Genomic DNA, 14,001 nt, shown 5'->3' on the forward strand with positions numbered 1-14,001 from the left:
TCAGTCTAAAGGAATTAGATACTGATGCAACTGCCTGCCCAGCATCAAAGGCACTACAAAGTTTCCCAAGTACAGAAGACCTAATCAGAGAATGAATAAAATAGCTGATGTAGACCTCAGGTCTAGTTCATCCATCCTTCTGTCTCCAACAGACCTGATAAAAAAAATTAAAGTCTTGCAATAAGAAAGTGATCTATTCAAGTGTTTCATTATTATTTTATAATTAAAATATTTCTTTATGTCTAATCTAACAATCTAGATGTTGCATTGTAAGTTTATTAGTTCTGCTCCTACACATGATGAACTTAGAAAACCAATGTTTGTCTTGCATTTCACAGCAATCTTTCATCATTTTGAAGACTGTCTCAGACTCTGAAGGCCAAATGATAAACCCAAGTTCTTCCAACATTTCTGACGGATGATAATTTTTTTTGGTTCTTATCTATTTTTGTTGTGTCTTGCTAAATATTCCAGTTCTCCTCTCTTCTTTTTGTATCTGGCACCTAAAATTACACCCTACATGAATGTAGAAAGAATATTGTTTGCTGTGTTTACAGCTTGTACTGCTCTTTACAAAGTGTGCATTTTCCTTGTTCAGCATATTGTTGCCTCATGCTCAACTACAATCCACTTTAATATCCAAATTTTCTTTTAACATAATCCAGCATGTATATGGGTAATTATTGCACCAGACTCTCTGCTCATCATTATCAAATTCAGATCACTGTGCTCTAATACCATTCTCCAAAGTTACATCAGTCTTTACAACCATCTCCAGACTTAATGGGCATATTCTCTATTCCAACATTTCATCATGTATATCCTACATACATGTACATATAAATGCATGGATATTTATAAATATATGTTTGCAAATATAGATGAATAAATATTCCTTGAGGCATGTCACAGTTGAATACCTGGGACATTGAAACTTTCATAGCCTGCATAGGTTACATGATAATGAGATGGTCTTCACAACGACAAAGGAGCCCAAGAGAACAATGGAAGCTGTGGGAACCCAAATTAGATCGCGATTTAACTCCTTTGGGTCTGTTTCAGGAGCCATCAAACTGTGAAAGCCCCACCTTACAGCAATGAAGGAGCACTGAGCCCCTGGTTTCACCCCACTGGGTACAACACCAGGGAACAGAGGGAGGCTGGCTGGGTCGCCTGGCAGACTTGCCCACGGGTACAGGTTTTGCTGTGGAGTGCAGGGCAGAGCACTTCAGTACGGCACAAGACTTCTGAGGTGATTAGGAGATCAAAGTCAGTGAAATGGGAATGGTTCAGGGAACATCAAGTATGGAAAAATATTGACAAAAGGACACAATTTTTAACCCAGAGAAGAGAGCACTTGTCTGAGCTGTGGGCTGCCAGCTTGCCCATTTTAATGCTGTGGGAGACAGTGTCAAAGATTCTACTGAAGTTCATGTCAATATCCACAATTTTTCTGTCACAATTTTTTCATCCATCAGGAAGGTTACCTTGTCATAAAATGAGATCAGGTTGGTCAAACAGGACCTACTGTTCCTAAATCTGCTGGCTCAGCCTGACCCCCTGGTTGGCCATGTGATCACATTCCGGGTAATCTGTTCCATAATATTCCCCAGCACAAGGGCAGGCTCACAGGCATGTATTTCCCTGGATTCTCCTTTTGTCCCTGAATAATTCTGAATTTACTGCAATAACACCCAAACAAACTGCATTAGTTTAACTAAGAGACTTCAGAGACCTGTAGAACACCTTTTTGGAACAAAGAAAGATCCTGACACATAAAGTATTCAGAGAGTCTACAAGAGCTGGAGCATTTAAGAAGTTAGATAGTAATAGATAATTTTTACAGTGATTGAAGCTATCATCTAACTCACAAGGCAGATGTGCATGTTCAAAGAACTGTAGACTGACATTAATCTTGCCTGAAGTTCTGATAATCTGCCTGAAGTTCTGCATGTTTTTAGTTGAAAATGTTTAAAGATCTTTTGTGTGGTTTGTTAAATTTTTCTAGTACTAGCCTATGTGAAGTAAAATTCAATAAATATGAACAAAGGCTGGGTCATATTGATTTATCATTGAAAATGTGTAATTTTCCAAGTTCTTTTCAAAGTGTGCAGCTTGAGTGCCTATTCACAGAGTATATTTATAATATTAACTATATACTAGAATATTAATCACATATTTCTTATCTAGTTTCTTACATAGTTTCAAAGAAATGTGGCAATCAGTACTAATGAAGATTTACTCTACTAGAAAAAAATAATTAAACACTGCCTTCAGATAATGTAATATCATTTGCACAATTTGACTGAATACCTAATTCAGAAAGATAAACAGGGAATATTTATATAAACAAATTATTTTTATCCTGGAAAAGAAAATAGAAATAAGTAATATGCACTCACACTAAAAATAGAAATAAGCCGCATTAAAAGTTTTCACTGACAGAAGTACTGATTCCTCATTACCAGTAATGATAGGACAATCCAAAGTATATATGTTTTGGGTGGGTTTTTCTTCTTTCACATGCAATCAATATTAATAATTTCCATGCATTTACAAAAGAAACAAGGTGGATATAAAAGATCAGAATAGTTTATCGAAGTTTTTAATAGTTTCTTGTCCAGAGAAGCACAGGTACAGACATAAGCCAAGCACGTTACTGCTTCCAGAAAAAAAATGAACGTTCAGTTTTTACAACCAATTATTTCAAACTGAATTAATATACAATGCCCTAATGTTGGAAATTTTTAAAACCCACCAAACAATAGAACAAGCAAACAAATGAAACACAAAGAATTTCTGGTGGCATTGTAACATTTAGATGTCACATGTATTTGTTGACACTGATGTCAGAGCACATGGCAAAGCTCTTACAGGTGATGGTATGACCACTGGAACTCTTTCTGGTTGAATTTCATGTTAGTGCTTTCCTGCCTGAAGGCTCAGGTCACTCCTGCTCCCTGAGGAGCGGTTTGCGCTCCGGAGGAAGCATCGGCTGCAGCTTCTGCCAGCGTTGTGGGGGCCAGAGAATGTGAGTGGCTCGGCCATGGAGGAGACCAAGAGAAACCTGCAACCAAAATATAAACCAGAGGTGTTGTTAGGTAATGCAAATAAATCACTATGCGAAAAATACAAAGCATGTGATGATTGTTAGAGCAGTGGGAGAATACAAAGTAGAAGAGTGAGTAGTCTCTCATGCATGTAATAAGGGGAGAAGAAAATGTCCTTAGTAACAATTTCTTTTTCTTTTTTTGATAAAACATTTTTTGGAATTCAAAACAGCTCGCTGAAATGCAATTGTATTATGTATTATGCTGAAAGGAAATGTATTACTGTCTGTAATACAGAACTGGGAATGTTTTTTTTCATTTTCAAGAAAAAAAATCTCCTCAAAATAGATGAGGCATTCTATAATCCACATAAACTTTTTGGTTATTCATTATTCTAGGTCCTGAGAAAAAATTTAAAGTATCTATTTTAAATAATTTCAACAGAATCTGTGTCTTGGATTTGATCCCTATGTACCAACCACACCAGAATAGTGGGTTTTCTAAACATGTTGTGTTTACTATTTATCACTCTCCTTCAAAACTCCATTTTGTCTTCAACCAAAAATGAAAATTACTGTGAATTGTAGAAATCTCTATGTATTTCTTTACAGATCAAAAACTTTTGAAGTGTTAGAACTACTTAAACCTGATTAATATGTTTTGCAAACATGTTTTAGCATCTTATTATTTATTAATGTTTACTTCAGTAATTTTACTTCACTCATATTTTACTTCAATAAATTAAAATAAAATTCAATTCTGATATTGCTTATAAATGAATCAGAGATAACATAGTATAGAAAACACAATTGTTTAGAAAATCTTAAGTAAATTATAAACAAGATCCTTTTCATATATGGTATAAAAATAGCTAGACTAAGTAAGAATACAACAGTCACAATTTCAGACTGAGATAAGACAGTCCATACTTAACACTGAAATTAAGTCATTTTGTATGGAGTTAATCTCAGTTAATTTGAAAAGCCTGCAGCATAAACTTCTGCATTTTAAATCATTTGTTTAGACTTGTAGAGAAAATAGCAAGTAGTAAGCATCCAGCACCAACAGAAGTTTTAAACAGGACAAAATCATGGTTAGAAATACTGGAATGTCTGTGTCTGTGAAAAGATTCAATAATTCAGACTCCTAAACAGACAACAGTGTTATAATGGCTACAGAATTAGCAATGGCATGGATTAAAAAATGCATAGGCTTTATTTGACTCATGTCATTATTTCTCATAAGAACAAGGAAACATCTATGATATTATCCTAAAGTTTTTTAAGCCAATAAAAAGGAAATGCTTTTCAGAATGTACAGGATTACATCATACTTGCATACTTTATGCAGGATACAGAAGTGACCAGAAAAAAAATAGAAAAATGTTTTAAAAAATAATGATGGAAGCAAAGTCCAGCACAGGTAATTCAACATAAACAAAGTCTCTATACTCCATCTTAGGAACCACCAAGAGAAAAAATGTATACATGCTTTATTCTTATATTTCAGTGATCTGGTATTGGCTGTTTTAAGAGCCAGGAATTAAATGGATTTCTGGTTTGAACTTTTACTTTGCTGCTTAAATTCCTATGTAAACTCAGTTCCATTCCATTTCTCATTAAAAAAAAAAAAAAGAAAAAAGTGATTTTAGTAAGCAGGTAATTCAGCATTTCATGCAAACAGACACCAAATAGGCCCTTAGGAATATCTTCAGCTAATTTTCTTGATTTAATTTCATAGGATTAATATATATTCACCAGTCTCTCTCTACTACATAATCAAATCAGTGAAGCTGAAGTGGTATATATCTAATTCCATATTCTGTAGCTTGATGAAGCAGGTGCTGAATTACTTGAATATAATTTGGTTACTTAATAACCCATGATATCTAAAAGAATTTGAAGTGGATCACTGAATTGAAGTCTAGTATTATATTTCACTTGCTTGATCCTTTGCAGAGACCACTTTTTTCCCAGATCCGTAGCAGTTCTTTTCCTTACATTTAAGCAAAGGATGGGCTGCTAAGTGACAACTCTTTTTAAATAGAATTTAGCAACATTTTTTAATGTTTTGACGCACTTTTGTGCAGTTTGGTTGATATTTATGGAATTCACAACATCCTGTATCTTAATTAGAGCATAAAGTGGGCTGCAAATGTAATATTACCATGTTGGGTTTTTTCCCTGAGTATACAGCATGATAGCACACACATTACAGGCTGGTGCCAAAATATAAAACCACAGCAATTCCCACAGCTGCATATAAAATGTGACAGCATTAGTACAGAGAAAAAAATGTTAGAATACTCTTTCCAAACACAAATAACATCTCATTTTCAAAGCTCTGTGTTTTTCTCAGTACATTGCTTGTTACTGATGTCAGCAGGAGGTCTGCAAACAGACTGAGAATATAATAAATGAATCAAAACATGTTTTAAGATGAGGCTGGGAATAATTTTACCCAGAGGATTATTTCTACTGACCATCAACTGCCTTGAAACTAATAAAGAAGTCTTCTTCCTATAAACATGATTTACAACATGACTAGAGTTAAAAAGGAAAAATAGATATTGTTGGGTGATGGAAGCCTTTGCTAAATAACAATACACTGATGCTATAGGACTTCTTTTATAATAACTTAAAGGTTCACTTTAAAAGCACCTTGATGTTTGACTTCTGCAAACAACCATAATAACTTTTTTCCATTGCCTATTATTATTCTGTACTTACCACAGCAGCCATGAATTTCACTGAGGAAGAACAGAATTGTTCGCAGAGAATAACCTGCCCTTGCAAATGGATTTACCCTCATCAAGGTTAGATATGAATGAACTCAGAAGAGTGAACTAAAAGGCTACACTTTCTGTTGTAACAGTGAAATACTGAGATAATCTATTAATTAATCACCTCACTTATAGACATTATTTTCTCCCTTTACATAAGAAAATAAATTTATTCCCTTGAAACACTGTCTTAACTATAAAAAAATCAGTACTTAACAGACATAAATTCTTTGAGGAATGTGTTCCCTTTCCATCACAGAGATGCCAGCAATTAAATAGTTGGGGGCAATGTCAACATTATGACCTATTTGTTGTTCTTGCTGTGGCAAAAACAGCCACTACATTGAATTGAATCAATATTATTGCAACTCAGCTGAGCTGTTTAAACTATTTTTTAAATCTTTGAATATTAGGTTGAACAACTAAGAAGTCACTTCATTAACACAGCAATTTTATCTGCAAAGTAAGTTTTGAATTAATAATGCTGTTTTGACACTGTTACTGTGCTAAAAGCATATTTCCTCAGTGTCTGCTTGTTGTGAGTACATTAGTTGTATGGAAACTGATTAGTTTTGGCACTGCATAAGGAAAAGATAAGCCTAAGACTGATAGTGCTATCTGCTGTGGTACTTAAAATAATCTTACTCATTTTGTCCTAATAGGCTTGGATAAACCACCTTTATTAGTATGAAGTCTTACAATAACATCACATCCTCTGGTTCTAAAATACATCATGAAAGTGGGAAAAGTAGTATTCAGACTGTAGTGAGTCTGTACATATGCAGCATACACTGGAGGATGTCAAAATTTCTATGGAAATGACAGGTATTCATTTGGATCTCAAGAAAAGGAAAGTCCAGAAAATGGCGTGATCCTATGTGCTGGTTTTGGCTGGGGTAGAGTTCATTCTCTTCACCTTGGCTGGTACTAGACTGTGTTTTGGACTTGTGCTGAGCACAGCATTGATAAAATAGAGATGTTTTTGCTACTGCTGAGCAGTGTTTACAGACACTCAAGGCCTTTTCTGTTTTTTGCACTACCACTGCGACTGGCAAGGAGACTGGGGATGCCTGAGATGTTGGAAGGATGTGCAGCCAGGACAGGTCCTCCCTACTGACCAAAGGTATATTCCAGACCATATGACATCATGCTCAGTGTGTAAAGTTGGGAAAAGTAGGAAGAAGGGAAGGTTTGGAATGATGATGTTTGAGTTTCCAAGTCACCATTGCATGTGATGGGGCCCTGTTCTCCCTGAGATGGCAGAGGGAAGCAGTGAATTAATTCCTTGTTTGGCTTAACTTGTGTGCGTGGCTTTTGCTTCTACTATTAAACTGTCTTTATCTCAATCCATAACTTTTCTGTCTTTTACCCTTCCAAGTCTCTCCCAGATTCTGCTGGTGGGGGACTGGACAAGGAGTTGTATGGAGCTGGGCTGCTGGCTGGTGTGAAACCACCACACCCTAACCAAGGGTATTCTCAGCTTCCCCAGAGAATGTAAAGTCTACCCAAACAGCTAAATTCAAGTACTGTAGCTCCTAGTCATGAGTTCACTTTGGTTTAGGAACATTCCCCACAGATTCTCCCTTGCTTCTTTTTTACTTAAGCCTTCTTTATTTTTTTGCACCTTAAACAGCCAAGATTTCAAATTCTGTAACAACTCTGAAGCAATGAAGAACACCATTAAATATAACCTGAGAAACAGCACTGCAGAATCAAAAAATCCAAACCTTTTAAAACTTCTGAAAAAACTAGACTTACTAATTTGTCAGTTTTCTATTTGGAAGTAATAATTATAGAATCATAGAACTAAAGACCACTTAGACTGACAAAGACTTCTAAGACCATTTACTCCAACCATTAAGTCACGATACGCCACTAAACCATATCCCCACGTGTCACATTCACATGCATTTTGAACAATTCTAGACATGTAATAAGACAAAGAGACAGAACAAAAACGCAAGGATGTGACTACAGCTGTATCACAGACCTGCAATTCATATTACCATTGCCAGTAACAAGCTGCACACCTTGTATTGGCTCTGCAAGGCCTCAAGATTAATTTCTCAGGATTTGTCTGAACTTACCTCTCCTGCCTGGAGTTTTGATTCAGCTTATTTAGATGCAACAAATTTTCTAATCATCAGGTGTCTATTGACTAATTTGTTACAGTTTTGCTTACACCTTCATAGGTAAAAGCAAAACTGTATGTTTGCTTATATTTGCACTTATATTTGCTTATATTTGCATAGCTTTGTGGTACAATCAGAGTTTTTGGATATACATTAAAAAGTAAATATTCTGTATAGGATGAGATATTCGGGATTTGCAAATAATAATGAGCTATACAGGACCATAGGCATAGGATAATTAAACAGACTGATAAAACCTAGCAATGGTCATTAAAACAAACAAATGAATGTCAGAAAGTTTTCAAGGTGCACAAAGAGAAAAAACAGTGGAGAATAACAAGAACTATACTAGCACAAAATAAAATAGATAATAAATAGAGACACAAATTGAAAAGCAATAAAGTATAAGGGAAAAAGTTTTTAAAAGGGCTAAATTAGTGGAAATTGAGGAAGAGGAAATCATTGACATCACAATTTTCCTAGTGAAGAATTCAGGGTGCCAGCAACTCATGAAAGCACTGTTTTCATGTCTTTTTAGGAGGATGGATACTGCCAACCTTGGGACCCAAAGGGGCAGCACAACCACTGAGATAGACACTTGAAAGTGGTTGTGTGAGATTTTTCAACTGTTTTGATGAGACTTGTGTATTAATTTGATAATTTGTAGTGTAAAGGGTACTATCATTCTCTGAACGAACTCCATTAAATAGAGTTAAATGCTGTAAAGTGTGATTTTATTGCAGCTGTGACTCAGCGGCTTCTCCTATCATGGAATTTTCCTGGTTTGCTCCCAACAAAGTTTTGACTGTAACATTATGTTAATTTTAATTTTTTTTTTCTAAGGGTACATAAATTCTCATTAAGTGTTGCACATTAAATAAAAGCTATCTTTTTTTTCTTCACTTGGTATTTCTTTTCATGCTTTTCTGACACCAAAATGGTGATTTTGATGAAATGTTTATAAACACATTTCATTATTTCTTTCATTAAAAAAACCTCCAAAACAATCAAAATTAAAAAATTCGATGGACTGTTTCATGATTTCCCCAGAATGTATTTTGACTTAGGGGAATTGTGACTGAAATTTTAGTTATTTCAATAAAAGCATTAAACATATACAAAACACTTATATGTTGTAACAGATGATGCAATAATCACATTACAAAGTGCAAAATTAGAAATCTTGGAATATCTAGATCAGACACAGAATAAGAAAAGTTAATATGAAGAAAATAATAAAGCACAGCATTTAACATTGAGTCTGTGCAAAAATCCTCTCTGAGGGTGTACTTGGAAAAGAACTCAGGTATGAATACATTTCTGAAGAAGAAAGATGGTCTTGTTTCATCATATTTCAGCCTAGCAAATAGTCAACACTCCTGTCTTCCAGTCTCATTAATAAATGTCTAAATTGTGCAAACCCCCTAGAATACCACTGAAAGAGAACAGTAATAGCTACCCAACAAACTAGAAATAGAACTAAACTACAAGTGCCACACTACCTATGTGCTTGAGAAATTTCATCAGCAGTGACAAAACTACAATTTAAAAGGCCAGTTTCTGGTTTTGTAGTCACTTTTGCTTTAGTCTTTTATATTCTAGCAATATTGCATAGGCCTATCAAATGTCATGTCCAATTATAAACATTCAAACACAAAAAAACCTAACATTTTCTCAAATCAAACAAAGATAAAGCAGTAGAAACAATCACAGTGTTTCAAATTGTGTTTTCTATTCTCTGATGCAATACAGCCTTATATTTTTTTCCTTCACGTGCAGGTTAGCTAAGAAGCTTTATAATAGACTTTCCCATGGCAATATGGAAAATCAGTTATATACAAAATTTTCTTCTCAAATTTTCTGTTTCATGACACAAACTCATTGGGGGTGGTTAGGAGTAATTCTGGAGCAGCAGAGATCTATCCAGACTATATTTTTCTGGCTGGATACTTGCCAGTTCAGAGAGAGGCTCTGAAATGTGTCAATACACATAAGATGAAAATTCCTCTAATATGGCAAAACCCTGAGTGATTTAGAGATGGCCCCATTAGAGCAGGATAGAGTTTCAATAAATTTTTCCAGATCTACTAGTTCATTGCCCCACTACCCATATTCCATCAGCCAATCAGCTTGATGATACTGGTATCTTTAAAGAATGGCAAATTTGCATCAATGTTGAAAACTGTGTAAAGGGACCAGGCTAATGAAAAAGGTGAGAAGAAGTTCAAAAATATTTCAGCCCCCAAAATCCAAAGAAATCCTTAAGATAGAAACACCTATGCAACTACCCAACATTTCAGCTCTAACCCTAAGAAAAATATGAAGTCTGGAACAGCTATCTGTGTCAAATTAGATTGCATGTCTTTAAGAAAGGTTGTGGCACTGGGTTTTGATATTAGATGGTAGCTGTAAAATGGTCTCACAGAGAATTGCCCCAGTAAATTAATCTTTCAAAAAAAATCCATACTTTAATAGAAAGAAAACATGATTGCTATTACTTTTCATCTTTTGTACATGGTTGAACCTTGAAACAAGTACTATCAAGTGCAGTAGTAGGAAAAGAGCACAATAAAAATAAAATCTTGTGGATTACAGTTAAATCCCAGAGAAACCACTTTCTCTAGTAGAAATATCTGCAATAATGAACAGTGACAGAAGAAACAAATATCGTTCACCTCCTCCTTTTATGAATCCAAGAACAACACAAATATGAGAATCAATAAATTATTTCATAAATAAACCAATACCAGAAAAGAAGTTCTTTATCTTCTATTAGCTCACCAAAGTTTGAGGTAACAAGGTGCCAATTAGCTCATGAATACAAAAAGTGATAGATTTCCCTTCTCATACATAGCATAGTGCCAGCATATTCATTGTTCTTTCTTCTAGTGACTGGAGAAATCAGACCTAATGGAGCCACACAGATCTAGTGACAAAGAAAAGAATGCAGCCCATTAATTTTGTTACTAAGTGTTCCATTACAGTTCCATTAGTTTGATAGCTGAAACAGCAGCTCCAGATATAGATAAAACATCCCATATGTGTTTTCTTTCACAGAGCTAGTATATAATCAGTCAAGGTCTGTATTAGTTATCAAATTTATAAATGCTCATTTAGATAGAAAATATATTTTTAAAATATGAAAAAATAAAAATGACAACTATTTTATTTTAAGAAAATCTTAAATAGTGAAAATCTACACCTAAAAATTATACACTTATCACATATATGCACAGAAAAAAACACAAATAATCATGTACAAGAGACAGATGTATTTCAAATGCTATGGTTGATTCCCTTCCCAGAATTAATAAAATTCTCCAAATAAATAAAATTTTAGCATGGAATAGCTGTGTGACATTACTATAACAATTGTGATTGCACCCATCCAGCACAGTTTTGCAATTTAAGCTATTCACAAAAGAAGAGGTGAGCACGGCATTGTAATGATAACTCAGGTTATTGATTGAATTGAAAAAATGTACTAAATATCAAAATAACTGGATTGCACTCTCATTTTTCTGTCATATCTACATGCTTATATAAACCTAAAGTTACAAAAGAGGAAAAGGAAAGAAAAGGTCAATGAAAACAGAATGTATTTCACATACAAGATTTCTTTACAGTGAAATGTACAGAAAAAAACTAGTTAACGTTGAACCATAATTGAAATGCAAAGTAGTGCAGATTTAAAGGAATTCAGTATAAAGTAGTGCATCACTTATCCATCTCTTGAAGAAGTCAACTGTCAATGCCATTTCCCACATTAAACACAGTAACAGGCTTTGTACAAGAATTCCATGAACTGAATTCCATTTCAATGCCTTTTACTGGAATTGTCATGGATATATTATTGAAAAGGCCACTATAACTAAATAACTTCACCCTTTCACAAATTTTTCTGTGTTTTCTGTTCTCTAAAGACGTATTTTTTAAATAGAGGCTAGCATATAACACAGCACTACTTTTCTTTTTTCTTCAATAAGCATAGCAGTAGCAGTCTTAGCAAATACTCTTTCTTGTTTATGATTAACAGAGGCATTATGATAAAAACATCTACAAAATGGATTTATAAACCAATCCATTATTTATTTTAGATTTCTAGTAATAAAACTAGTAAAGGAATTTGCTTAGTGCACAGTATGATGTGCTTTGCATGTTGCATATACATTAAAATCATTTAATAGTTAAAACCTTTTAATATTTCTCTGGATGATGCACAAAGTTCCTGACTAAATAGGATTGTCACTAAGTCATGTAACTCAACAGAAAAACAAAATGTACTAGCAGCTCTCATGAAAGAGACACACATAAAAAAGCCATAATACATTTGCAATTCAATATTTTAAGAATTGATAAATCAAGTGGCAGGAAGAAAAGAATTACTAAAACACATTTATTATCTTCACCTAGAAAGTATTAGCTAATTCCAAAATCTCTGCATATTAATTATTTAGTAATACATAAAAGACTTCAATGTGAATTCCTGCTCAGGAATGTATTGTATCAGTTTTACCAGTCAGAACAATGTCAGGCTTAGCAATATTTTTCAGTTTACAACACTGATACATTACAACTTACAACTGCTGTACATTACAAATTGAGTCGATTTCCAGTATGGTGTCATAGCACGTCATTAATTCAGTTTTAGGCTGAAGCTTTGACAAACACAGTGGCTCAGTGCAAGGCGTTCAAGCACGGCAGGGACCGAGTGGCCCCAAGAGCTCACACACTACCCAGGAGCTCAACTCTCACTATGCTGCTCCTCCACAGACACAACTCATCCCCACAGGCTGGCCTTCCAGCAGAGGACGATGCCCTCTGCTCTATGGCCCCTCCTCTGCAGTCCTTTGTGCTTCCAGGAGAACCAAATCCTGCATCCTGGCACTGCCCTGGCCACGGAGATTTACCATGATGCTCTGTGCAACACGGGCGAGAGCCCTGGTGCGATCCTGCCCTGCTGCAACTGCACGCTCACAGATCAATCAGGCCCTAATGATGAGAGGCTAGTATTCAAAGCTGAGCAAACAAGCCAAGATGACAGGTGAAATTCCATCAAATATCTGTGGAAATGCACAGCTGTGCCAGGGATCATATGCCTGCAAGCTGGGAGAGATGACATTTCAGACTCATTTAGGAGAACTGAAAAGAAGGGAAGTAGTCCTACTGTAGAAGGAAGCAGTAGGCTTTAATCTCTAGATGCACTCAAATTCTTCTTCAAGACAAGTGATGTGAAACCCCCCACATGCTAGTTGCAGCTAATTTCTATTCTTCATATATTTTCTAAAAGCTCAGAAAAGTACCTGATCTTATGGGTCAAAAATCAGGGTAATTTCTGGACTTAGAGAAGTACCAAAATTAAAGAATGCCATGGAGAACATCTCAACCCACAGATGCCTTTTCTGTCTGTAGGAATAGCTCCAGCCTTAACAGACCCATCGCTGTGATGGGACAGCATTGTGAGTATTTGGGAAAGTTCATAATTTTAATTTTCCTTGGCAGATGTGCTACAGTAATTATCAAATGCTGAGGGAAGAAAGAAAAAAAAAGAAAGGCCAGGAGTAGACAGGAAAGTTAATTTAAGGGAATCAGTGAAAAATTACCTCTTAATTAAAACAAAATTGTACAAGACCTTATGATATTACAACTGTTACTGGGCAAAGCAAGCCTTTTCCAAAGCTAAATTTGTCAGAGATTTTCAGCAACAATACCTTGTATGTACAGCAAACACATCTGTCAACTGGCTCAGAGTTTCTTTGGTTTTTATTACATCTTTTAGACTTAGTCTGATACCAATTAATTTGTTGCAATACTCTTCATAAAATATTTTTTATTTTCTCTTACCTTAAAAAAAACAACTGTTCAATAGACTATTCCACTTAACTAAATATTTCAAAATGTCCTACTGTGAGACTTGCCTATATTTTCTTTCAAAATGGCGACAGAAACAGTTTGACTTACAGAAAACATGCTGTTGGTAATACGAGCCATGAAAAGCAACAGGGAGTAAATATTCAATGAGCAGTTAGGATATCAA

At 35.0% G+C, this 14,001-nt stretch overlaps 1 protein-coding gene across 2 annotated transcripts in view; it reads right to left on the bottom strand.

Moving 5' to 3' along the window:
• Positions 1 to 2,588: 2,588 nt before the first annotated feature.
• IMMP2L (inner mitochondrial membrane peptidase subunit 2) overlaps positions 2,589 to 14,001 on the bottom strand; it is a 410,018-nt gene continuing 398,605 nt past the window's right edge. For both annotated transcript variants that reach the window (XM_064702640.1, XM_064702639.1), the window contains one exon: positions 2,589 to 3,067. In XM_064702640.1, the coding sequence (XP_064558710.1) occupies positions 2,948 to 3,067 (120 nt within the window). In that variant the 3' untranslated portion in view covers positions 2,589 to 2,947. The remainder of the gene's footprint in view (positions 3,068 to 14,001) is intronic.

The sequence above is a fragment of the Zonotrichia leucophrys genome, chromosome 1A (assembly GCF_028769735.1).
Source record: "Zonotrichia leucophrys gambelii isolate GWCS_2022_RI chromosome 1A, RI_Zleu_2.0, whole genome shotgun sequence".
Lineage (NCBI taxonomy): Eukaryota > Metazoa > Chordata > Aves > Passeriformes > Passerellidae > Zonotrichia > Zonotrichia leucophrys.